Source organism: Phaseolus vulgaris, chromosome 8 (assembly GCF_051622355.1).
Source record: "Phaseolus vulgaris cultivar YP4 chromosome 8, ASM5162235v1, whole genome shotgun sequence".
Classification (NCBI taxonomy): domain Eukaryota; kingdom Viridiplantae; phylum Streptophyta; class Magnoliopsida; order Fabales; family Fabaceae; genus Phaseolus; species Phaseolus vulgaris.
The window spans coordinates 56212939-56239503 of record NC_143505.1 but is presented as its reverse complement, the minus strand read 5'-3'; the positions used below and the strand labels follow the sequence as shown (position 1 = coordinate 56239503).

Below are 26565 nucleotides of genomic sequence, written 5' to 3'. Positions count from 1 at the left end.
GAGTGTATGGACAAGATGTTGAACTTTTGATTGCATATATTCTCCTCCACTTTCATTGCGTAGTACTTGAACTTGTGATTTTTACTTAGTCTCAATCATTTTGCAAATTTTTTGAAATAGTCCTCCAACTTCACTTTTAGACTTCATTCAAACATAACCAAATGATCTGAATACAAACGTCATAGTACAAAGTTTAAGTGTCTATTTGATCAAATATATTTGGAAATAATTTCTTTATGTAATTAAAAGAGGCATGTCTTGAACGTTTATACCATAACCAAATATCCTCACCTTTCTCACTTCTTGAAACCCTTTTGTTATTTAACACTTGATCAAGTCTCTTTGAATTTTTTATGTTTAATCCATGTAATACAATCCTCAACTAATATCATAACCAATAGTCTTCCTCTTTTGAATATCATTAAAAACAAAAGAGTTAGACCAAAAAATTACAACAAAAATAAAATTTTGGTTATTTAAGAGACTCGCAATAGGTTATATTTTAGAAAAGCAATGATAAGAACAATATCAAAGTTTATATTGTTTGAAATAAAGACAATTCTTTCTCCAATATAGTGGATTTATTGTCATTGGCTATGGAAATATTTTTTGTTATGAAAGTTTAAATTTTTAATTTATCTACATCAAAAGTCACATGATTGTAACACAAATGTCAGTCATTCATGTGTCATTTAAAAGAGTAGATGTGGTTATTAAGCTCTTATAATTGGAATCATCACTACCTCCAATTATAGTAAGCATCATGTTTTTGTCACCGTCTTATTTCTTATTGGTAGAACAATTTGAAATTTTTGAATTCTTCTTTTTGATGTATAATTGTGATCCCATCACTCGGGATCCTATGATTTCATAATATTATTTTTTTGTTGTGTTCATTCTTATTACGCTAATGCTAAGTACACTTATAATTACTTTTTTTTCCGAAAAAAAATATTGCTTATTGTCATTATCGTTGTGGAATAAGAAATAATATATTTTATTCTAAAACCTTATGGAATAACAAATCATAAGTGTAAGATTAGTTTCTTTTATAAATGAGAACTAAAGTAGTAGATATCAAAATTATATAAACTTTTGACCCTTATAATTTTGATGAATATGTAATTTCGATCCCATAAAATTTTGATTAGAAATTTGGTTTCTTATTTTTTTAAATTAAAATAATTTTTTTCTATTGTTAATATACCATCTAATTTCTAACATAAAATGCTAAATGTTTGTAAGTGAGAGTCACACAGCAAAGAGTTTCTTTCCACTGTTCCGGAACTTATGGTTTTGTTTTATTTCACTTCTTTTACTTTATTAGGTCTCCTAGGAGCATCTATAGTTGCAAGATAGAATAACAGTGTCAATTAATCATGCACCAAAGAAATGAATAATAAAGATTAACAACAAAATTTGATACATATTACCCTTACAATCTCTTATTAATAGTGAAATTAAGTTGTTTAATTTTAAAAATTAAAACATCAAATTTAAAATTACAATTTTTTAATCGCACTTATAAAATTTAACCCTAGATTAAAAAAAATTAATGTTACAAAATATCATTATCACATTATATATTTTAAATTACTCAACGTCCTTCTACATTTTAAATGATGAAAAATGTAAGTGTCAACTCGTCGTTTGGAGAGTGCGTGAATCTGGTTTGAGTTGAAGTCGTGTTCTTGGAGTTCTGAATCTGACAACCAAAGTACACACTGTTTAGGATCCGAAGGAAAACCACACGATCCCCTCTTTTCTATCCTTTGATCTTGTTCTGACAGCGACATGTCCCCTTCTTCCTCGTAAGCTCATGTATCATCATCATCTTTATGTCTATTCTGTGTCTCCCAGCAGAGTGAGAAACCAAAATGGCAATTGTAGCTGAAGACTTCTTCAAGGAGAGGAAATACCCTTTCATTTTCACTCTCTTAATCTTGCTCATTTGTGTCGCGCTCTTCCTCTTCAGCTTCTCCAACACCACCTCAAACCCTGTTGCTTTCGATTCTGTTATCCAACACCAAGCATCTCCTCATCATGCTTCAAAACCGAAAGTGCAAGAACTACCTCCAAAGGTGACCAATGTCACAGCTGAAGAAGACCAAGGTTTGCCCCAAGAGGAGAATGCTTTGACCATCGATTGGAAGTTGTGTGAGGACCCGCAGAATGTTGATTTTATTCCATGTTTGGATAATTTTGTGGCCATTAAGGCTCTTAAGTCGAGGAAGCACATGGAGCACAGGGAAAGACATTGCCCTGAGACTAGTCTTCACTGCTTGTTGCCTCTCCCCAAAGGGTATAAAGTCCCAGTTCCGTGGCCTAAGAGCAGAGATAAGGTGAGATTCATAAAAATTGAATAAATTGTTAGTGTGGTACTCTTTAATCATTTACATATTATTCTGCAGATTATTGAAGAAATTGGTGTACTCTTAACTTTACTTGTATTCTGAATGAGTTTTGCTTTATGATTTGTCAAATACTAATTTATTCTAACAAAGTAATGAAAGTAGGGTTGAGTTGTTATTTGTTAAGTACTATTTGAGTCTTTTAATCAATGGAGAAGGAATTTTATATTTTCTTTATTTTCAGATTTGGTATGATAACATCCCTCATCCAAAGCTGGTGGAGTACAAGAAAGACCAACACTGGGTAGTAAAGTCGGGAGAATATCTGGTTTTTCCAGGTGGTGGTACTCAATTCAAAGATGGAGTTGATCATTATATTGAGTTCATGCAGAAGGTATTTTGCCATGTGGATTCACATGATTTACCATGATTAGGATATGCGCTTTAATATTTTATTCTCCATGTGTGACTATTATAGATACTGATAAACTTTAATGAATTATTGAAAAAAACCAAAAAATTGGGAGGACATGGAGAGTGACTGAGAAGAGACTTACTACATTTTGGATCTTGCTTGGCCTACATATTGATATCAAAGGAACACATCAAAAAGCTCGGAGTTTATGATTAGGAATGTTAGGCAGGAGCAGTAGTTGAAATTGTTTTGCTTAGTGCTGTTAGATGCAATGCTTTGTTACTTCTTTCTAGTAGGATTGATGGAAGTGTCTAAGATCTGACATAAAGAGTTGGCATCTTTTAACTTGGAGTACTTGGCATTCATTTATTGTTTTATCCATTAAAATGAATGACATTTTGTTGTAATGAGGGCTTAGCAATGTTTCGTTTTGATTTATGCATGACTTAAGCCAGTACATCTATGGTGATAGTACTAGTTTTTGAATATCTGGTTTGTTGATTTTTTTTTGTTATACACTAGACATTGCCAGCAATTAAATGGGGAAAGCATACCAGGGTTGTTCTAGATGTTGGCTGTGGTGTTGCTAGTTTCGGTGGCTATTTGCTGGACAAAAATGTTATTACTATGTCATTTGCCCCAAAGGATGAACATGAAGCTCAGATACAGTTTGCCTTGGAACGAGGAATTCCTGCAACTCTTTCTGTCATTGGAACACAAAAGTTGACTTTTCCAGATAATGGCTTTGATTTGATCCATTGTGCACGATGTAGGGTTCACTGGGATGCAGATGGTACTTATATTTTTTTTTCTAGCTTCCACTTTCCATATCAGGACTTCCTTCCATGTTCCCTTTATATCAATCTCTGATAGAGATGTTTATTCACAAATACTGTCACAAATTTAGGTGGGAAGCCCTTATTTGAGCTCAACAGGATTCTTAGACCTGGTGGTTTCTTTGCATGGTCTGCAACACCAGTCTACCGAGATGATGACAGAGATCAGAAAGTATGGAATGGTTTGTCTTCCTCTCTTTCTCTCACCTTCATCCTCTGTCTATTTGTGTCATTGTCTTTCCTTCCCTGTAGTTATAATTTTTTCATTTGTGTTGAGAATGTATCTTATTTAATACACGGATATATTGAATTCTTGTATGACCTAACCTTGATGCTCCAAACAAATTTGTTCTGTCTTCTTAGCTTTATGTTTAAGATTTTTTTTCAAACTGCAGCCATGGTGGATATAACAAAAGCCATGTGCTGGAAGGTTGTGGCTAAGGCTCATGATTCATCTGGAATTGGACTTGTTATATACCAGAAGCCCACTTCATCTTCTTGCTATGAGAAACGTAAAGAGAACAATCCACCATTGTGTGAAAATGAAGATGGGAAGAATAGCTCATGGTATTTTCTCTCTTCTTGGGATCTTATTTCTATAATGCTTATGTTTCTATCGATTTATACTTTCTACATTACAACAACACAAAATAAATGAACATTGTCTCTAAGAAAAAGGCCAAAGAGACTATTGCGAGCAATGCTAGATATTATCACCTTCTATCTCGTTTATGAGTAAAAATCACTTTTTTTTCTCAAATATAAGCAAAATTGCGAACTTTCATTTTATTTAATGATCTTTTTCCTAAAATACCCTAACTTTAATTAATGTGTAACCTTTGACTACACTATTATAGTTTTTGTTTTCCAAAAAATATATTTTAGGAAGAATATTAAAAGACTAATAAAATTTAATGTAGTTAACTGATTTTCTTAATATGTCTCAAATTAGTTTACTGATTTTCTCATTTTGCTTATAAATGAGAATGAAGGTAGCCCTATGCTTAGTTTAGTTTCTATCTTTGCTAATTTCCTCCTCATGCTTATGATTATGTTTAGGTATGCCAGGCTCAATAGTTGCCTTACTCCTCTTCCGGTTGATGATATGGGTAACCTGCTGAGCTGGCCCAAGTCTTGGCCCCAGAGGCTTACCAGTAAGCCACCTAGCTTACCTACTGATTCAGTTTCCAAGGACAAGTTCTTCAAGGACAGCAAACACTGGTCTGAATTAGTTTCAGATGTTTATGTGAATGGTCTTTCAATAAACTGGTTAACTGTTCGAAATGTAATGGACATGAATGCTGGTTATGCAGGGTAAAGTAATATTTTTTTTTTAAATTCTAGCTCCTTTCCCCTTACATTCTTTATATGTGTAGTATTAACCATATACTTGATTTTCTTTCAGACCTACAAATGATGTAACAATGGCATGTTATCTTCTGTCACGTGCATTTAAATTTGCATTATCTTATATCGCATTAAACCTTTATTGACCAGTTTCCTCCAAGTTTCTTTGAAACTGATACTGTGTCTGTTATTTTGCAGATTTGCTGCTGCTCTTGTTGATCTACCTGTCTGGGTGATGAATGTAGTACCTATTGATGTGCCTGATACTCTTGATATTGTAATGGACAGAGGGTTGATAGGAATGTACCATGATTGGTGCGAGTCCTTTAGTACATATCCTCGCACATACGATCTTCTTCACTCTAGCTTTCTTTTCAAATATCTTGGACAAAGGTATGGCTATTGAAGAAGCTAATATCTATAAGATCATGTTATTTCTCCTTTTATTACTATTATTCTAGGACACTGTCACTTTTACACACCAGGTATGTGTTAAAGAAAGGTATATCATTCTGATAATGAACATTTTTTGCCAGATGTGACATTTTAGATGTGGCAGTGGAGATTGATCGCATATTGAGACCAAATGGATATCTCGTGGTTCAAGATTCTATGGAGACACTTAACAAGCTCACTCCAATTTTGCGTTCACTTCACTGGTCTGTAAGGTTGCATCAAGATCAGTTTCTTGTAGGTAGGAAGGGTTTCTGGCGACCTACGAGTTCTTCAGACTGAATGGGCATTAGGTAATCTTCAATCACCCATGTATGATGTATCGGTATATTCTGGAGTAATAGGTGCAAAAAGAATGAATTTTAAGAAAGGAATATTTTATCGACGAGTAGACGAGTAATCTTGTCCGAGTGTGAAATTTGTTAACCATACCTTTATTTATAGTGATAGTATACTTACTCATTGTTCTCAAAATAGTTAAAAACAACTATTTTTCTTGTTTATTTTCATTATTTTTGTACCGGCTTTTGAATAAGTGACAAAGTAAAAATAGAATATGTTAGGGACTTGCATAGATGGCCAGCATAATTCTTTAAGCTGAACTTGCTCATGTGCAAGCTCTACTCTGGCAGGAACCACATATTTATGTTATGATCCTTGCTCATGTGTTTTCCTTGGGTGTCTAGATCCAGGCACAGTGACTGAATGGAAGCAATACATACATACATGCAGATTCAAAAGATACTACAGTACTACACATTCCTTCCCCTAGAAAAAATAAAACTAAAACCCTATGCAGGAAACTACATAATACATGTACGAGAAAAGCAACTACAAAAAATCCTCACAATTCACAAACAAAAGTTGAATTGTCCAAGACAATCAATCCATTAGACGCAGCAACATTCCGGGAGTAGCACCTGAACCTATCAAGATAACTATAATTCTGCGTGGTGCTTGCCTGACCCGACACAACAGAGTGACCCTTCACCTCGATCCAGCCCTTGGAATTCTGGGCATTGGTAATGGATTTCACGAAGCACCCACTTACATGCTTCTCATTGAGATTATGAGAAAGATCGGTGGCAAGCCGGTACGTACCATCGGGAAACTCTTGAGTGGTGGTGACAACCCTTAAAGGGTACCTTCGCCTAACCTTCAACTTAGTAATAGATTCACCATTTCCATCGATCACCTTCACTTTTTTCTTTGCCTTGAACTTCTGCTTAACGGTCTTGATAGTCCCATTGTGTTGGAACTTTATTATGTTCTTGAACGAGAATCCCTGAGAAACCGTGGTGGTGATGTTGCCAGCACTTGTCATGACCCACCCTGTGATATGCGTTTCCTTCTCCGCGTCTACATCAAACGACCCATCTAGCCCTCGAAACCCCTCTTGCCGTTCGATCGAAGTTTCAGGACTGTGATGAACCACGGGATTAGCATGAACCACCTCTGATTCATGGTCCAACCAAAGGTGCAAGTTTGCGTTCACCAGCCAGTAAGATATACCCTTCACCACCCCTATTCCGAACTCGTGCTCCTTCCCATCCAGAACTTTCCCCAAAAATGGCGTCAAATCGATGTCGTACGAGGGAAGGTCAAAAGCCCCAATCGACACCATGGGCTCCCAGAACAAAGGATTTATCCCGCCGGTGAATATCACCGGGAACGGAATCTCCCACCCGACAACCTGGCCGTCGATCGTGACGTAAACTTCCCTGTACGCGCCATTCCCACGCTCCGTTGCCAAACCGTTCGCCTTGATGTAAGAATTCGGCGGGTTTGAGTACCAAAACTCGTCGTTTCCGTGAAAAGAAACGTATAATTCAAGCACCGCGCGATAGGTGTTTCTCGGAATTTGAATTTTCCGGGAGCAGGAACTTTTCTCCCCCTCCACCTTGAACCAAAACCCTCGCCGTCCGTCGTCGGAGATCGGAATAATCAAATCCGCTGGCGACTCATTCACGTTCCTGGTACCAGGATCCTGGATAAGAGATCGAGAATTGGGCAGAGAAATTGAATTGAAAGTGAGCTCCTCGGGGCAGGGGACAAACGGAACCCTGACGGGGGCTTTAACAGCATAGTCATTGTAGTATAGGAGAGTGACGGTGACGTGGTAGACGCCAGTGAACTCGTTGTCGACGATGTTTTCAAGCATCATGGTGAGGTCAAGGTTGTGTTTGGCGAGGAGGGAGGAGTATCTGGTGACGTCCTTGCGGATGTTCCAGAAGATGCCGTCAGCGGTGGGCTCGGCGGTGCTGGTGCGGAAAAGCTCGGCGCCGGCGATCCAGATGGCGGCAATGCGATCGTACTGCTCGCCCTTGCAGCGGGCGTGGAAGTGGAGCACGACGCGGGACCACGGGCCGGGGCAGCGTGGGGGAGGGCTGTAGGAGGTGGTGTACGGAGGAGAGTCGATAGTGTGGGCAAAGGAGTGGTGGAGGGCACGGTGGGTGCAGGAGGGAGTGGGTTCGTGTGACGGCGGAGGGTAACCCACCTCGAAGTATTCTCGGTTACTCCCATGGAGGGGTCTGATGAAACGGTCTGGTTGGGAGTGTGACAACGTTGTCATAAAGAGAAGGAAAAAGAAACAGAGGAACGGATTAACAAATCTCTCCCTCTCAGTATTCATGGCTAGAAGAAGAATCATACGTGAAATTTGAAATGAAGGTGATTCTGGTTTTAGAACTTTGGATACCTCCCCCATTGTCTTTGCTTCATTTTCAATCCTTTAGAATGGCATTATTTATATAATAATAGCTTTTTGGATACTACTATCTCAGGAAATTTCTTCCTCCTATTTTTCTTATCACCATCCCACACAACACTAAACTCCGCGTTCATTCATTCAGTACTTCCTCTCTCTCTTTTCATCCCATTGCAACTTTTGACATGTCCAAAACAAGAACCTAAACTTCAATCATGAACTTTTTTATTCCAATTTAATTTACTTTTTCTTTTGTTAGCAGTATTAGGTAAAAAAAATGAGGAACTTTAATGAATACGCTGTTCATGAAAAATGAGTAAATTTAAGAGTGATGCTTGTGTTGTGTTTTTTATAGTAAGGATTACATTTTACCTTAAATAAAAATAAGGTTATCTTTGATCTTTCTCTATTTTGTACTTTTCCTTGTCATCTTTTCTCCTATTGTTTCATCACCATGCATGTCACTAGACAACTTAGTGGAATCATTGCAAGTAGGCAATTTGAGCCACAATCAACATTATGAAAAAGTAATTGATAACACTACCTGAAAAAACTAATAAAGCAATACTACAATTGCGTACTATTGTAGATATGATAAGAGATTTAAGTGGAAAATAGAAAGAAAAGGGATAAAAGATAAGATGAACTACATTGAATATGATACAAAATTTAGGTGGAAATAATAGAAAGGGGGAAAGAGAAGAAAATATAACAAAAGGATAAAGGGGTACAAAGATCCAAGAATTCAGAAGTTCATTCTCTTGTTATTATTCCTAATTTTCTATCAACAATATATATTAAATACCTTTAATTGATTAAATTCACGTTGAAAATAGTTGAGCAACTAGCTTTCATAAAGGGATACAAAGAAATCTTAAATAAACTATGTATGGGTTGAAATTGTTAAAAGAAACACATCTTCCAATAATCTTTCCAAAGTTAGCATTTGCTTAAGTAACCGCAAACTTTTTAAAATTCTGATCAAAATATTTTGACAACATCACTATTTGATAACACATATTTTATTAAAAAAAACATGTAAGAGATAAGATAATTTTGTGATTATATTACTTAGATATAATGAGATAGCATATAATTTTTTTATGTTAAATACTTTCTCATCAAATTAATAATAATGATATTTGAAACAAAGATTCATTTAAACCATTTTATGGAAGAAAATAATTCAAAGAAAGAAAAAACAAAAACAATCACACGCCCACCGTGGGGCTCGAACCCACGACCACAAGGTTAAGAGCCTTGCGCTCTACCAACTGAGCTAGACGGGCTTATTGATTATTTGCATTATCTCTTAGATTAGTTCTTATAAATAAAATCTCTTTTTAGTAAAAAATAAAGATTCCAAACAAATGTTTAACTGGCCACAACAAAACAGTGAATTTCCTTTTTGCACAAGGGTTAAACTTTACCTAAATAAAAACAAGGTGTTTTTTTTTATATCTTTTACTATTTTAGGACTAATTGGTAAAAGTGTAGTTATTTTACAATTATGAAATTATGATTTTTTTAAAATATTGTCACTAGAAAAGCTCTACTTGACTAGACCTTTTAGTGTCGTAATATTTTAAAAAAAAATGGTTTACTAATATCATGTGGTGTTCACGTTATGAAAAGTGTAATAAAATAGTATTTTAAATTCTATTATTTAAAAATAAATAATAAATAAACACATACTATTTTTATTAAATTATTTTATTTTACATTTGTTTATTTTATTATTATTTTTAATTATCCAAACAAAATGTTTTTAATGCATATATTTCTCATTCAATGGGTAGGACAAAACATGTTACAAACAAAATAATAATAATAATACATATATCTTTATGTTCATACTCATCTACTTCTGTGATAAAATGTGTGCTTAAAAATAAAATTTGAGTATGATGGAAACTGTCCAGCGACACACGATCCCATAATAAGGAGGATGAATACCTAGAGGTTGTTTATTGATTTAATTGCAAATATGAGTTTAGGGTATATTGAAGAACGAAAATCACCTTGGCATGGAGCACATGGACGTCCACATGACAACATAGGAAGTGGAGAGGATTTAGCATGGAATGTGTGAACTAAACATGGAAAGTATGACTCCACATGACACTTTCTCGTTTGAGAGTTTTATTTTGAATTTTCAAATTTTGGCTCCAAAATGTTCAGCCTTTTGTCCTATAAGTTGAGGTGCTTAACTCTCATTTTACAAGATTAATGAATGAGTGAAATTGCTGCCAAAATATTGAGTCAATTCTCTCTCTTGTCTTGCCTTTTTAGGATAAACACTTTAGTCTTCAACTCTCCACCTAGCTCAAGTGATTAAGCCTCACCTATCACTCTCCATACTTAGCATGCACCTCCAAGGAAATCGCAAGCTCCATGTGAGCCTCCTTGCACGCCTCCTCCATTAAAGCTTCCGCCAATCCTCTCCAAAATTCAATCAAAGAATTCGGTCATGAAGGCACAATCCATCAGAGTATTTTGTATATTGTTACAACTTTTTGGTTTTCTTGTCACCAAATTAAAAACCTGTTACTTGATGGAAAAATAATAATATATATAAGTAAATAAAAATTGAATTATGAAAAGAAGCATGTCCTTGAATAACAATTTATTAATTTTGACATACTTATTATCTGTTATTTTATGGTCTTATTTTGTTTTTACTTTAATTAGAATGTACATATATAATATATTGTTTCTATTAGACTGATCGATGAAATAAGGTTATTTTTATTCTCTATTTTAAACTCTTAGTCTTTGTTTTGATGGATAATTGTACTCTTCAAGTGGATTTGGAGGTTGAGAATTATAGATATTTTTTGTGTTTGGGAGGCATGATTTATGATGATTTGCGTGTAAAGAAAGGAGAGAGAGGAGGAAAGAAGCACCATCTCTAAACTATGAAGAGTTGTGTGGAAATTTTGGACAATGAAGTTGTTTTATATTTATGACCTTGCATTGGTAATGTTTAATGCTTCGTGTACATGCATGTGGTTGGAATTGGAAGAGGGTGAACTGGAAAATGCATGGTGAAGGATTGAGTTATGGATCATAATTGATTATAAAAAAATGGTTAATTAGTTACCGATGTTGCCATAATTGATTGAAAAATTATTAAAAATAACAAAGACATTGTTTGAGTATCATGAACATTGTTGGATATTTGGTAGGGTATATTCATTTGAGTTTTTTTTTAAGTAAATGTTGTTTAGAGAGAGTACGGGGTTGCATGACTTGGTGTTTGTTTAAAAAGTGAAACAAGGATAAACGTAAGTGTATGCATGGATTTGAAGAAGTGGAAATGAATGTGTATGAATGGAATAAGTTATAAATCGATTATAACCAAATCTCTAATCAATTACGGTATTATGTAGTCGCTTAAGGTTGTTTGTGTAATTAATTAATCTAGGCTTCTTAATCGATTAGATGTGGGGCTTAATCAATTATGTCATCATGCGTTATCAATTATAGTCCATTGTTTATATTAAATAAGGTAAAAAAATGTGTAATGGGTTGAGATTAGTATTATGAATGTTATATACAGGAATTTAATTAATTATTTTTTACATATGGTACTTTTTTTTTAATTTTTTAATAAATTATAAAAAATAAAAAAAAGAGTTAGAATATTTGATAGGTATATTTGTGGTGCTATTTTATTTCCATATTTTTTCTCAGACTTAATTATTTTTATTATTGTAAATTAGACTTATCAAATTTACATTTGAATAAGATCATGTTTATTATCAATTTTATTTTTTCATCAATATAATATAAATTATGATTACTAATAATATTTCCTTTACCTAATAATGTTTCTTCAAAATATTTAAATATGATTTTTTTTCTTTAATTACAAATTTCAAACACAAGTATATAAATAAAAATATAAAGTTTTAATTATAAACATTCTTCTTTGTTTTAAATCCTAACTTGCAAAATTGTAAGTTAGGAGTATTTTCGTAAATCAATTAATAACACAATTATATCCTTTACATAATAATATTAATTCTAAAAAAATAATTATGATTTTTTAATTACAACTTTTAAACACAGTTACAAAAATAATATATATATATATATTATTTTTTTATTTAAATATTTCACAATTTCAAAACATATATATTTTTTTTTACATTTCAATCCTATCAATCATATTTTACAAATTTTATACTCAAATCTACTCATTTCTCCTAAACTCAAACAAAAACAACTTTTCACTTTTTTTTTCTTCCCTCTTTCTCCTTCTTCCAAGCAAAACATTAATCATATCACTATTATTTTGGCATAAAAGTCTCCTTATTGTCATATATTTATTTATCTTATTTTATTTTTGTTTTGGCATAAAGGTCCCTTTCATTATCAAATACTTATTTATAAAAATATATTTTATTTATGTTTCAATAGTTATTTTCATGATAATATTTTTAATATCTTAACTTGTAATACAGTTTACTACTCTTTTCGTTATCATCCTAACTACGAATTTGTCCTAGTAACCTTTGTGAACACTCAATTCTGTCTGAGATGCAAGAAAGAGAAAAATAAAAGGTAAATAAATATATGGGTATTATGAAAAGGGAAAAGTAATATTAATAGAGAATGTAAGTAAATGTTTGTAAAGTATCATAATAGTAATTTTTTTTAAACGATCCAAGTCGACATTATTTAAAAAAAATAATTATGCATTCTAGAAGTATTTATGAAATGTTTACTTCATAAAGAAGTTGTATTTCTAATACTACTTCATTTTTTTTTATTTAAGAACATGTACGTATGTATAATATTTTTTATTCTAATTTTTTCCACGAGTAGATGTAAAAGTTATACTTTACATATGAAAAAGTTCATTTTATCCAAATAATTAGTGAGAATTACCTATATAGTAAAATGGAAACTTATATTTCAAATAGAAAAAATCCCAATAGAAAAAATTATTTTGTCTTTTGGATTGATTGATTTGGAAGGAATAGTTGAGAGAAAAATAAAAAGTTTTATTATACTAAAATTATTTTAATTACTAATAATATTTTCATGTATAAATTTTGCATTAACATTTTCTAAAGTTATTAAGTGATACAAATGTTTGATAATGTTTTCCAAAGTAAAAAATTATTCAATTTAATTGTTGAATATTTGATATTAATATATTTTATTAGGCATATTAAATTTTCAATATTTAAATGAATTTTTCTATATTATAGAGTGGCAATATTTAGAGTAAGAATTTAATTTTCATAAGTATATAAACTAATTTATAAAATCATTCTTATAACTAATCTTAGTTTAAAAAATACATTTATTTTTATTCTTCTAATAATTTTTTTATCCAAACAAATATTTTTTATGGTTTGAATTATTGTTTTGAATTTGATTACTTGTCCTCTAAATTATAATTTCTTAAAAAAAACATCGGAGGAAAGATGACTCTCAAGGAGTTGTTAATATGGACCGAAAATTTTAGTTAAAGATATTTTTTCTAACATTTTTTTAGAGTTTATTTTAATATGTTTTGTTTTTTTGAGTTAAAAGGAAACTCTCATCAAATTACATTTTAATTCAAATTTTTATTTCACTCATTATTTTTACATAAATAAATGTAGTGCATTTTCTTTTTAAATTTAATATTAATTCTTTCTTTCAAATATAATGGGATTTTTTTTTATATACATAAGTATATACCATTAATATTAATAAAAATAAATTTTAAATTTACTAATTTTATAAAATAAATAAATTATATTAAGTAAAGTAAAATCGGTAATTAATTGTAACCACTACAAGTTAGAAACTGTTATATAACAGAAATATAATTTTTGCCAATTAGAGTAACTACCGTCAAATTATCTTTCAATTTCAAATTTTATTTAACTCATTATTTTTAATTAAATATAGTATACGTCTTTAATATTATTTTTTTTAGTTTTAAATTTAAGTAATTATAAAATAGCAAAATAATAAAAATAAAACAATAAAATAAAATATTTATATAAAAATAAAATAGGAATAAATTTGTGTAAAAAAAAAAAATTCTCTAAATTTATGGGGTACAATTTAAATTTATAGGATGCAGAATGCATAGCCCTTCGCAGAACGAGAATACGGCCATTCTAAAAAAAAGCCCATTATACCGAATTCAGCCAAAAAAAGGCCCATGATCCAGAACTCAACCACAAATTAGGGTTTTATGCACAACCCTCTTCATAAGTGCCGCAGCTACTCTTTCAGTTTTTCAGTTTAGTGCCGTAGCAGTGGAGCACTAGTGTTTCCTTTGCAATTCCAAAATGGTTCGTATTCTTCTACTCTTCTATGTGGTTTTGAACATTCTCATATTCATACTAGGTTTTGATCTGTTTCTTAGTCTTAGTCTGGTATGTTTTCTGTTCGTATTAAATTTTAATTTTAGCGAGATGGTGCGTAATAATCCATCTAATGTCATATTTTAACTCAATGGGTTTTACCTCCGAATTATGTACACTGGGTTTTTTTGATTTTACTATGTGCTGCACACTATTTATCCAAACAAACTGGTGGAAGATAAAGTTGTTATATGGTATTTCTTGGAGGATCCATTGTTATAAACCCTAACTTTTATATATTTAATTTTAGGTTTGCTGTTTGTATCTGCCTTTTATTTTGGATTTAATTTGTTAACTTTGGTGCTTGTGGTTGTTACAGGCTAGGGGATTGAAGAAACATTTGAAGAGGCTCAATGCTCCTAAGCATTGGATGCTTGACAAATTGGGTGGTGCATTTGTAAGTGGAAGTTTTTTCAAAATTTTATCAGTTTAGGGAAGCATTTTAGAAACTGATGAGTATTTTTTCTTTCCTGCATAGGCTCCCAAACCCTCATCTGGACCCCACAAATCGAGGGAGTGCCTTCCTCTCATACTCATCCTCCGAAATCGGTTGAAGTATGCTCTTACCTACCGTGAAGTCATTGCTATTCTGATGCAGCGACATGTGCTTGTTGATGGCAAAGTCAGGACAGACAAGACATACCCTTCTGGTTTCATGGGTATGTTTGTGGCATGCTAATTGTTAGAATAACTCTTTGCATGATTTTATTGGACTAAATGTATGCAGTAGGGGTTAATAATATGCTATTGTGTACAACAGTGTTATTGATGTTTGATTCTGATGTTTTATTAATATGAATTATTTAGTGAAACCTCTGTATGTTGGAACAGATAAAAATTATAATATATTAAGGATTTTGATTTTGAATAGGAAGTAGAGTATTTAGTGAATTAACTAGATTCATACTCTAAAGAATGCTGAATACACCTGATTCTCTGTTTCATATACAAACACTCTATGTTTACCAGTGTTTCTTGAATCATTTGTTATGATAAATTGTGGGCACTAATTTGACGGTCAAATTAGTCCCAGAGTCTTGTCGCTGACTCTCTCTACCCCCTCCACCCACTGAACAAAGTGTCTGTCATTTGCAGGATAATTCTTTTGTTTTTTCAGGATCAATGATTGTATTCTAAGTTTTATTTTTCTATGTAGATGTTGTATCTATACCTAAAACAAACGAGAACTTCCGCCTGCTCTATGACACCAAAGGTCGTTTCCGTCTTCACTCTGTCAGGGATGATGAGGCCAAGGTACTTATTATACGGTTATTTTGAACATATTTATTCTATGTGCCATAATACTCTCAAGGTACTTATTATATGGTTGTTTTGAATATTTGTTATTCATTATCAACCTATTTTCCATTATACCGTAAATATATAATAAGTAATTTAGAAGACTTGCTTCACTGTTTTATGGTCTTGCATAAAATGTGTTGATACTAATGGACCTATAAATGTCAATTTCAGAACTTGCTTAGTTATGGTTTAATGTGTATTCCTCCTTGTATGTGTGTTTATGGCAGTTTAAGCTGTGCAAGGTAAAGTCTGTGCAGTTTGGTCAGAAAGGTATTCCATACCTGAACACCTTTGATGGTCGTACCATCCGATACCCAGACCCTGTCATCAGAGCCAATGACACCATTAAGCTGGATCTGGAGGAAAACAAGATCGTTGATTTTATCAAATTTGATGTTGGGAACGTTGTTATGGTTACTGGAGGAAGAAACAGGGGGCGTGTTGGAGTTATTAAGAGCAGGGAGAGGCAAAAGGGCAGCTTTGACACAATTCACGTTCAGGATGCCACTGGACATGAATTTGCTACTCGTTTGGCAAACGTGTTCACTATTGGGAAGGGGACAAAGCCTTTGATATCACTTCCCAAGGGTAAGGGTATTAAGCTATCCATCATTGAGGAAGCTAGAAAAAGGACTGCCGCTCAGCAAGCAACTGCTGCTTAATTCCCCCTTCTGAATTAATAGACTTGAGCATTTCGTAGTTTAATTCTATGTTTTTGGTGTTTAATTCCTTTTGTCCGACAGATTTTTGTTGTTGAATTTTGACTCTTGCACTATACAACTTCATTGTGGCTGTTAAATTCATGATGTAATCTTTTCTTTCTCCAGTATTTATTTACTTGTTTTCTGGTTGCACAAATCGCAAAATCGGTTTTTATCTAAGTAGAATAATCGCGTAGTTATAGTCCCTATTGAACTGAATATGATTTTTGGTGTGCTTTATTAAATGAATCTATGGATTATATTTTTTAAAGGAAATTTCTTTTAAAATATATTTATGACGTTTATGTTAATAACTATTTATGTGAGTTAACTTTTAAATATTGCAGCCTCTTTTTCTGAAGCAGAAATAATCATTCAAGAAAGTTGGTATAAATATTTAATACGCATCCTTCAGAATCCTAGAATTGTTTATAAAACGTTATATTCATCGTTGCTTAGGGTAAATGTTTTCACTTTAAAGAATCTATGTATTGTCTTTAATTTTTATAAAATTGTTTAGTTTCTGGGTAATTTTTAGATTAAGAATTGTATTAAGTAGGGATTTCTAATTTTGAAAATGTTACCCCGTACTAACATTATCAAAAACTATTTATCCATTATTGTGATTCCAAATGGTTTTGTACTGGGTAAATTATTCTCCTTTCTTGAATATTTATTATTACATTTTTTTGTGGCAAAACTCTCATCATCCTGATTAGTTTGTATGAGACGTAGGTATGAAGTTATTATTTGATAAAATTGATATTAGTAAAATTATTGGCATTAGTATATTACGTATAATTTGTTATTAAATAGTATTTAATAAGTTTGTTTTTATATTTTTATTAAAATGTATGTTAAATATTATTTAAATTATGATTAAAAGTGTTAAAACGAAAAGGAGTAAAGTATTATTAATTAATATAAGAGGAAAGAGGTTAGAGTATGAGAAGAAATTGAAGTTAATGTGGATGGTACACTTGTGTCTACAAGTGTTCGTGAATACGGAAGTAAGTGTGTCATGTGTTTTGGATTAAGAGATTTGATGTGTTTTGGATTAAGAGATGTGATGAGAAAGAAAGACAATATGCTCTTAGGAATGAATCTTTGTACTGATATTTTTACACTATTAACACATACAAATCGATTTTCACATTATTAAGATAAAGAAATCGATTCTCAAATCGATTTTCATAATATTTTTTAAAATACAAAAATTTTATTTTACAAAAATTTTAAATATTCAATTAATTTTAAATATAATTATATAATTAAATATAATATAATATAACAAAACTAAAAAATAATACAATATAATATAAATAAGAATAAAAAATAATATAATATAATATAATAAAAAAATAACATAATTTAATAAAAAAGTAATATAGTATTTTCTTACCATGATTGTATGTAAACGTAAATAGTATGTCCTAAATGACAATGTGTACACCAAAATATTTTAAACAAACATTTAAGTATAATCAATAGATTGTCTCATACAAATACATTTTTCAATATTTTTGAATCAAATGAAGTTCTTTCTCATACGACTATATAATATATGAATTTCATGACAAAATCATAAACTACAAATATATTTTAAGTTGGTCAATCTTTTCTCCTGCAAAAACGAGGAGCATCCAATTGTGCCACCTTCATACATACACCAATGCTATCTATGACACCTAAGCAATCCTATGAAGTAAAAAAATCATAATGTCAATAACAATGAACACATATATCGTGTATGTCAAGTGAGACTTTAGATTGTTACAATGTAACCTTAAAGTATGAGTAAAATCGGTGTATGTCAAGTCAGACTTTAGATTGTTACAATGTAACCTTCAAGTATGAGTAAAATCGGTTGTTGTTTAAGATATAAGTTGCACTTCGGTTTCAAATGATTGATTTAAGAATTTTCCATCCAACATCAAAATTGCATTCAGCACATTATGAAAATGACATGACACTATTTCTCATAGCGATAAAAGAAGAATGAAACATTTTGATTTTTTATGTTATATCCAATTACTTGTATAAAATTAACAATGTTTTTCTCATTTACAAACTCAATTTCCCTTAATTAGTGATATTAATTAGTGATATAAATTAGTGAATATGCGAAATAGTTATTTTTATTTAGGATTAAGGTTACTATTATGGCTATGATTATAGTTTAAGGTTTAGAGTTTAAGATTAAGGTATATTATGGCTATGATTATAGTTTAAGGTTTAGAGTTTAGGTTTAATGATGATAAGTATGTTTAAATTTAGGAATCAGGTTAATGGTTAGGAATATGATAAAGGGTTAAAGTTTAGAATTAATGGTTAGGGATATTCTTAAAGATTAAGGTTATGATTAGAGTTAGGGGTTAAGGTTAGAGTTAAGAGTAAGGTTAAGAGTTAGGGTTACAACACAATAAGATCCACACCTCAACCTTTATATAAGCTAATCCAAGTCATTCATCAAAGATTCAATTTCCATTCAGAGGTAGCTATCATCCAAAGCCAAACCAAATGTGACCATAATAGAAATAGTGTAAGACCAATCTGATGATGATCTAAACAAAGCAACCAACAATAACAAGAGTGATACAATAACAAGCACACATCAAAATATATTTTTATTTAACACGTGAACTGTTTAAATTTTTTTATTTAATCAAAATAATAATAACATTTTATACATTAATATATAAATTTTCAAAACAAAGCATTCAAACATGTTGCAAAGAAGAGATAAATAAAAATTAAACTACTAAACTTAAAATGTTTTTTTTTACTTCAAAATGTTTTTTTTATAGGAATGGGAGTAAGATTTTCCTTACACAGTAACAATTTTATCTTGATGATTCAAACTATAGAAACAGAGTCCTCATAAACAACAAACAAAACATGAAAAAGTAATAAACCTTTTTAACATCAAACTTCCCTTTGCAACTTACAATCAATTAACTTATAAAATTGTTCATAATGGTTTATAAAATGTTCAAATGTCTTTCATACAACACAACAACCATATAAATATAAAAAAATGGTAAACAATCCACGATTATCCTTTCAAGGGTGTTGATAATCGATTACTTGAATTGGACAATTGATAACTTCAACCTTCAATAACCAGTGAAAGGAATAAAAAAGTTAAGTTAAAAATGAATAACCTCTTATCAGTGGTTATCAGTGGATAGCGTGAGATACATGCGAAGTTAATAAGTAAAAACAATGTTACCCATATTGAAGAAAATGGCAATATTACAAAACTACACAACAAAAACTATTTATCTCAATAAAATAAATAATGAAATATTGAATTAATTATAAAATATGTTTGTTGAAAATAGTACATCAAATTTTCATTATTATATGGTGAGATTTATTACATTAATTGCCTTTATTTTAGGGAGAATGTTTTGAAATAAAGTTTGTTTTGCCCTGATCAAATAATAAATAAACTTCAAAACATGGATGTGTCCAAAACAGTTCTCATTTATTTTATTCATCCTTAGTTTCAGTTCCACCATCTAGCACAAGACTCGAAATTCACTAGATGAGAAAGATACACATAGTAACAAGAGAAAGGGGGAAAACAGTAATCATCAAGCTGCCTCGTGTAGCAGCATCTGATCAAAGTGCCACACACCTGAAAGTTCATCCAGGAAAACAAATAAGATACAACGATACTTTGATCAGATACAACTATACTTTGATCATTGGTCTCGGGAAAGTAAAATGCAAATACCAGAGTTTGAAATTTCTTACCATGTCCTTTGCCAACTCTTCTGAGCTGAGCAACATACTCAGATATTCTTTTGATGGCTTCCACCTAAGAAAGAAACAACTAAAGATTAGTCTTGTTTTGCCAAATGCCATGCATAAAACACAAAGAAATATGTACAATATCTCACTATTTGAAAAATTGCTGGTTGCAACACCAAATTTACAATGCATTTATACCTGTTCACCCAGAAACTCGCTTTCGACGAAGTCTGTCAACTGCACGTCACCGTTCTTCGTGGCAACCTGAAGATACATGCATCAAGTTCAAAGTAAGGGACTTCTTTTAACAAATCATTATCGACATAGACAAGACCAATGAAATGAAACAACGCAGCAAAACCAGAACTAAGATCCAATAAAAGGTGGCTTACACTGTGCAAGTGAAGGAGCTTTTCGTTCGTTAGTTTCTCTAATGATAGAGCGAGTTCCATTGCTGAAACAAGAGGAAGAAAACATGTTTAACTCTGACAAATAATGAATCCAGTGGATAACTTCAAGAGGAAAAAGCCGAAAGAAGTTAAAATATATTGAACAAGTTGACGCTTTAATTCGTATTTACCATTTTCGTAATAAATATTGTATCTCTAAATAGTAATAATATACAAATGTAACATCCAATCTGGATTTTATTTAATTTAAATAACATTAGTGGCCAGAACAAACTTGCTTGTGATTAAGTTTATCCGTAAATACTTGAGAAAATAAAAATAAACTATATAAGATAACTTCTATAAATTAATTAATTTATAATAAATGAATTAAACATTTTAATTTGTAGAAAAACACATTTCATTGTTTCTTCTTATTTTTATTTCATTTTAATTAGTAGAAAAACACATTTCTTATGTATATCATGCTATGTTTATGAAGTATAAATAAATGCATATTGTTATAATTCAGTCCTGATACCTCCTGGTATCACAAATACAAATTAGAAATAGCGATATGAAGAATATTTTTGAAATAAATAATTAAATACTATAAATGACGTGTATATCTCAAATGCAATAATTTTTAATTAGAATTGACAGAAGAACCCGACCACAACTCTCATAGCTATGTGGAAAGGGTAAAATAGAGACCAATACAAATAGTGAAGGATAAAATCCTACTTTCATACAAACGAAAAACGGAGAGGTTTATGTTTAGGAGTGCTCCTTAAATTTCTTTTCATACAAACTCCCATTCGTAAAACTTTCCAATTTGATTGACAATAAATTATGAGTACACAAATAAATAAAAGGTCTCACAACATTCACATATGTATTTGCATAATTCCAAATCATTTGTGATTCATCATAAGATGCTAAGAATAGTATCAAATATGTACAGAGTCTTTCACGAACTATTATATCAACTAAGAATTCCAATTCTAGAGACGATCTAAAAACTCGTAAGATTTCAAGAATCAAAACCACAAATCACACACATGATCTGAACTGAAAACACTAAAAAGAGAAATTACAAGGCCAGAAAACTAACCGTACAGGGCATCCCCCTTATCTGCATGATCAAACTCAGAAAGCGGCATCACAATTGACTGCAACTTCACTTTTCCACCACGCTTGTTCTGAAAAAGAATAAAACAAATACATCGCAACAACACAATTACAATTCAGAGTTCAACATGAACGTCAATCAATACGCCAAAATAATTAAAATAAGTCAAAGTAAAAAACCTGATACTCCATCAATTTCTCAGCATGCTCTCGTTCTTCTTCACTCGATTCCTTGAAAAACCTTTTCAAAACAATAATTAGTAATTACAAAATTATCACTCCTCATTAGTAGCAGTATCAAATAAAAAGATAAATTAAAAAGTTAACAAACCGTGACTTACTTAGCAAGACCTCTCAGCGCAACGTTATCCCTATCGAAGTACGCAAACATAGCATGATATACATACGAAACGTTATACTCCACACTGCATCCAAAAAACGACAATCAGAACGATAAAATAACAAAGTGAAATGAAAACAACGAGAAAGAAGAGAGAGAGAGAGAGAGAGAGAGAGGAGCAACTTGATTTGTTCGTTAACGACGGCTTCAGATTCGTCAACGTATTTTTGGCGTGCGAGAGAAGCTTGTGGAACGATGGGAACGAGATCGAGCTCCTTCTTTACCTCCTCGAACGGTTCAAAAATCACGCCGGTTAGGGCGCGGTGGTTCGTGGATCCTTTGGCGGCGCGAACCACCAACCGGCTCGCTTTGTTTCCCTGAACGGGAACGAAACGCGAAGGTTCGGCGTTGGGGTTGAAGAGGGAGAGTGACGAAGCAGCAGCGGTTCGGAGAAGCATGGTTTAGATTCGGAATTCCGCTAAAAGGGGGATTTGAAAAACAGACGAAGACGGAAGGGAACGGAAAGGGTTTGTTTCGTAGGAATGGCGACTGTGTTAATATTGTGAGCGTGGTGATCGAGATGGGCGTGTGAGAGTAAATGGAGAACTTGGTGAAGTGAGAACCGTTGGATGCGACAAAACGTGGAGGGCTGATATGCAAAGCTAGGATTGGGCGCGTGGCATACTCGTGGTCTTGCTGAGTATCATTATTGTGTTGTCCCCTCGAAATATCTAGAATCAAATAGTTTCTCTAATCCTTTTTGGGACCCTTTACAGTTTTATATTTGGAACCTTTTTTCGTTTGTCTTTTCTCCAATTGTATTTTTGTGTGAAGATGGCATGTATATCAAAGTTACAATGAAAGCATGTGTCAAGAGTATATTGTGAATTATTATACTCTTAGAATTATTGAAACAGCTTAACGTGTTATTTATTCTAATATAACTTTGAGGAAGTGTTTAGTATAAAATTATTTTCATGTAAAAAATTATCATTCTTGAAAATATAATTATAATTCTGGAGAATAACTAAAGTATATTTAATCTGTCGTAGAGCATGTTAGGTTTTTGTGGAAAAAAATTGAATTATGTTACTTCAAAAGACGATGATACCAAAGTAGTAAGTTTTGAGTTTAATCTTGATTAAATAAATTGTAAACATAAAAAATAGAAATTTTGTAATATCTTAATATAGATAATCTAGATAGTGAATATGACTTAGTCATAATATTTTGAGTTTTTTTTAATAAAAAATATGTTTCACGCTATAAATATTCAAAACGTTTTAAGTTTTGATATGGATAATAATAAATAAAACTAATATAAATAATTGAATTATCTTTCAAATAGAACTAAATTTAGTCTAGTGGAAGCAAGATATTTGTAGCATGATAAAAAAATACAACTAAATTTATTATACTTGGTCAATAAGTAGAATTAAAATTTTAATTAATGTTTAAATATTTCTTCACTTTTTTTTTGGTTTATTTTATGTCTTCATTGATATGGAAAATGTGGTGTGTGATTCCACGAGAGATGAGCATTGGCTTACTTTGATTTGTTCTTCTTTTCTTAACTGTCTAGAAATAGCTTGCAGTTTTTTTTCTTCTTAAATTGCAATGTGAAAGTAGCTTTAGGTGGGAAAAAGCAAGTTAGAAACATAAAAGCTAAATTAGCGAATAAGATCTATGCTTATCCTGATCAGTGTCACCATGAAAGCTAAATCAGGAAGTATCAAAAAGCAATCAAATAAAATCATTATTAATTACTATTGCTGACCCTGACAATGAGATGTATCTGTATGAGATAAAGCAGGAGATATTTTTTATTCTCAATTTCATTATTATTATGCATATATTTTGAGGAAATAAATTATATTTTTATTATATGTTGCATTTATTTATTAGAATCGTAATAATAATAGACATAAAGGAAAAGGATAAATTATTCATTTATTTTTTTAATGTAAACAGATGGTAATTTGGTTGGCAATGGTATACAGCCCAAGACTTTGATTGGGCTTATTGAGCGCAAGTTTGTTCAGAAACTCAATCAATTTTTATATTTCATTTAAGTTTTTAGATGATCATATTTAGAAGTGAGTTATGAGTTATGGTTTTTCATATCTGGAATGGTGTACTATAAATGATGTTAAGGATTAAGATCTGGAACTCATTTATGTTTCTTATGAATCTTGACATCCAAAATGTCATTTATGTTGTCCAGATAAGCTTCCGGATAGTGAAATCTGGAACTGACATATTACATATTTGTATATCCAAAATTTTGTAATTTGAATTATGAATATTCGAAAGGCAAAAAAAAATTTAAATAATTAAGAACAATACAATTCTGAATTGATATAGTGAAGGAAAATCAGCCCAAAAATTGTATTAGGGTTAAAATATCGAAACTATAAATGTTTTAATATTGTCATAAGAAACAGTGACAAGGGGTGTAAAATTAGTACGGCGATAGATTAAGTTAAATTAAAATTGACTTTTTAAAGTAAACACTAATATATATTAGGAAAATGTTGGTTGAACAACCGCTTATCTCATTGCTCAGTGTACGTGGCAAAAAAACAAATATTAAATTGTTGTTGTAGGGCCCACAATTTTTTTTTGAAAAGGTTTAATCTTTGGTTCAAATTTCCATTAGGGTTACGATACTCTCCCTCTTTCAATTTCTTCTTCTTTTGGTGGTTGAACTCTCTCTCTTTCAATTTCTTCTTCTTTTGGTGGCTGAACTCTCCCTCTTTCAATTTCTTCTTCTTTTTGGTCCCGTGGTTCACCAGTGCACCGTTCCCTCTTGCAGTTTATTGTTGTATTGGTTTCCTGTGTCGTGGTTTCGTGGTCTTGTTCTTCGTTGTCGTCGTCGGTCGGTGTTTGCTCGGTGGACGCCCTCCATCTCTTTTCACGGTGGTTAGGTGATAAAGGTAATATATTTTTTATTCAATGGATTCTGAAGTGAAACATTGTTGTTGTGTGATTTTGATGTTGTTGTAGAGCCTATTTTGATTCAATTTTAGTTTGATTTTCGTGTTGAAGGAAGTTTGAAGCTTTTCTTCCTTGAATGTTGAACTGTTGGTATTATTGTTATTACTAGACACATTGATATAAAATTGATAAATTTTTTTCACAGTGATGAAGTTAGAGCATATAAATTGTATGTTCTAATCGTTAAACAAACGAGTTTGGTAATTGTTGGTTTAGGGTTTAGTAGGAATATGTGGTTGGGGTGGGCATGATGTGGGCAGAAAGTGCGTTAGATAAGATTTTTAGAGTCCATCAGCTTATTGAGTGTGATTGTATAAGTTGGGAGACCATGAGCATTTGGCATGCTGCATCTATTGCATGTCGAGCTTTGAGGTTGTTGTTAGTAGAGGATAATTGTTTGAAACACTTTGTAGGCAAGACTAATAAGAATATAATTCCAAAAGCCCAAATTAGAACAGCTTCGTACAACTAGATTAATTGAAAATAGAACACGATAGGGTAACCTCATCATAAAAAATACTCGCAAATTACTTATTACCCCAACTCTGTGTTGTGCACAAATATGTATTAGGTCTTTCATGCTGTTGACAACCTCCGAAATTTGTCAAGCATTGTAGCATGTAATATATTGGTTGAGAAAATACAAAGCATAACAAATCAAAGGTTTTCTTTATAGTACTCAACATTTGACATACACTTTCAGGTAGAATTTAATACCATACCTGCAAACATCTCACATATGTTTCAGAAAAACCCAAGTCATTAAGCGATTCCAACTCCAAAATTTGTGGAAGCTGGCGCCATGCTGTTTATACCCTGATGCAAAATAAACATTACATTAAGCTTTGAAGCTTGAGTCCAGTGTCATTGTAATTGTTTGTTACCTAGATGTGACTTAGAATGTTCTAAGCAGTAGATACTTTTTAACCAATCATTGTTATAAAATGCTGAAAAACAGAGTGTGGTTGACAAAAGGGAATGAGAATATGAATTTGTAATCTATATTTAAGAAATTACCATGAGATGCTCTTAATTTTGTATAGCATGATTGTAAAAATATGAATGTGTGACTTTGCATCTCTGTATGTATAAAACATGTTATTTCTGTGAAGCAGGGCAGTAGAGTGCAACCAAATATGCCCATGGGGTAAAATGTCATACTACAATAAGATCTGTTTGTTTCCAATTTTACGGTTAATGATTTCCAAACAATATTTTTTTTCCTGTGATTTTGGCCCTAATTATATACAATTGGATAGCCGTTCAATAAACCCAACAAATATGAAGAAACATAGTTTGCACCATATCCTTTTTGTTAAGTTGTTGTTATCCATGTATGTAGAGTTGTTTTTATCCATTTATATACCGAAATCACAGTATGCAGCATGAGTGTAGGGCAGTATCCAGTGATCACAAATTCACTAAATTTAGAGGTTTGTTGTATGTGGTGACCCTAGTAG

At 31.8% G+C, this 26565-nt stretch overlaps 4 protein-coding genes and 1 non-coding gene across 5 annotated transcripts; 2 read left to right on the top strand and 3 right to left on the bottom strand.

Moving 5' to 3' along the window:
* The first annotated feature begins 1630 nt into the window (after positions 1–1630).
* On the top strand, positions 1631–5905 carry LOC137826934 (putative methyltransferase PMT23). The gene is made up of 8 exons (XM_068633088.2): positions 1631–2342; positions 2596–2745; positions 3289–3559; positions 3674–3784; positions 3998–4169; positions 4662–4916; positions 5148–5342; positions 5486–5905. Exons 1-8 carry the CDS (start codon positions 1878–1880, stop codon positions 5682–5684), a joined length of 1818 nt encoding a protein of 605 aa, XP_068489189.1. The 5' UTR covers positions 1631–1877; the 3' UTR covers positions 5685–5905.
* A 199-nt stretch (positions 5906–6104) lies between these two features.
* Positions 6105–9385, bottom strand: LOC137826932 (Peptide-N4-(N-acetyl-beta-glucosaminyl)asparagine amidase A protein). The gene has a single exon (XM_068633087.2). It carries the CDS (start codon positions 8107–8109, stop codon positions 6247–6249), a length of 1863 nt encoding a protein of 620 aa, XP_068489188.1. The 5' UTR covers positions 8110–9385; the 3' UTR covers positions 6105–6246.
* TRNAK-CUU (transfer RNA lysine (anticodon CUU)) lies at positions 9326–9398 on the bottom strand. The gene has a single exon. It is a non-coding gene; the product is annotated as a tRNA-Lys (tRNA).
* Positions 9399–14195: 4797 nt separating this feature from the next.
* Positions 14196–16617, top strand: LOC137825660 (small ribosomal subunit protein eS4z). Its single transcript, XM_068631388.2, has 5 exons — positions 14196–14414; positions 14806–14883; positions 14965–15145; positions 15643–15740; positions 16016–16617. The coding sequence occupies exons 1-5, from the start codon at positions 14412–14414 to the stop codon at positions 16448–16450; spliced, it is 795 nt and encodes a 264-aa protein (XP_068487489.1). The 5' UTR covers positions 14196–14411; the 3' UTR covers positions 16451–16617.
* Positions 16618–19960: 3343 nt separating this feature from the next.
* Positions 19961–22806, bottom strand: LOC137827228 (ferritin-2, chloroplastic). The gene is made up of 8 exons (XM_068633484.2): positions 22292–22806; positions 22110–22193; positions 21949–22009; positions 21752–21839; positions 20641–20702; positions 20447–20512; positions 20252–20315; positions 19961–20132 (listed from the first exon to the last, which is right to left on the bottom strand). Exons 1-8 carry the CDS (start codon positions 22564–22566, stop codon positions 20089–20091), a joined length of 744 nt encoding a protein of 247 aa, XP_068489585.2. The 5' UTR covers positions 22567–22806; the 3' UTR covers positions 19961–20088.
* Positions 22807–26565: the final 3759 nt, after the last annotated feature.

Coding starts and splice junctions, on each gene's coding strand:
- LOC137826934 (XM_068633088.2), top strand. CDS start 1,878: ATGGCAATTGTAGCTGAAGACTTCTTCAAGGAGAGGAAATACCCTTTC. Junction 3,785..3,997: donor AGATCAGAAAGTATGGAATG/GTTTGTCTTCCT, acceptor TTCAAACTGCAG/CCATGGTGGATATAACAAAA. Junction 4,917..5,147: donor ATGAATGCTGGTTATGCAGG/GTAAAGTAATAT, acceptor GTTATTTTGCAG/ATTTGCTGCTGCTCTTGTTG.
- LOC137826932 (XM_068633087.2), bottom strand. CDS start 8,109: ATGGGGGAGGTATCCAAAGTTCTAAAACCAGAATCACCTTCATTTCAA.
- LOC137825660 (XM_068631388.2), top strand. Junction 14,884..14,964: donor ACAAATTGGGTGGTGCATTT/GTAAGTGGAAGT, acceptor TTTCCTGCATAG/GCTCCCAAACCCTCATCTGG. Junction 15,146..15,642: donor ATACCCTTCTGGTTTCATGG/GTATGTTTGTGG, acceptor TTTTCTATGTAG/ATGTTGTATCTATACCTAAA.
- LOC137827228 (XM_068633484.2), bottom strand. CDS start 22,566: ATGCTTCTCCGAACCGCTGCTGCTTCGTCACTCTCCCTCTTCAACCCC. Junction 20,513..20,640: donor AGCTCCTTCACTTGCACAGT/GTAAGCCACCTT, acceptor ATGTATCTTCAG/GTTGCCACGAAGAACGGTGA. Junction 20,133..20,251: donor AAGAGTTGGCAAAGGACATG/GTAAGAAATTTC, acceptor ATGAACTTTCAG/GTGTGTGGCACTTTGATCAG.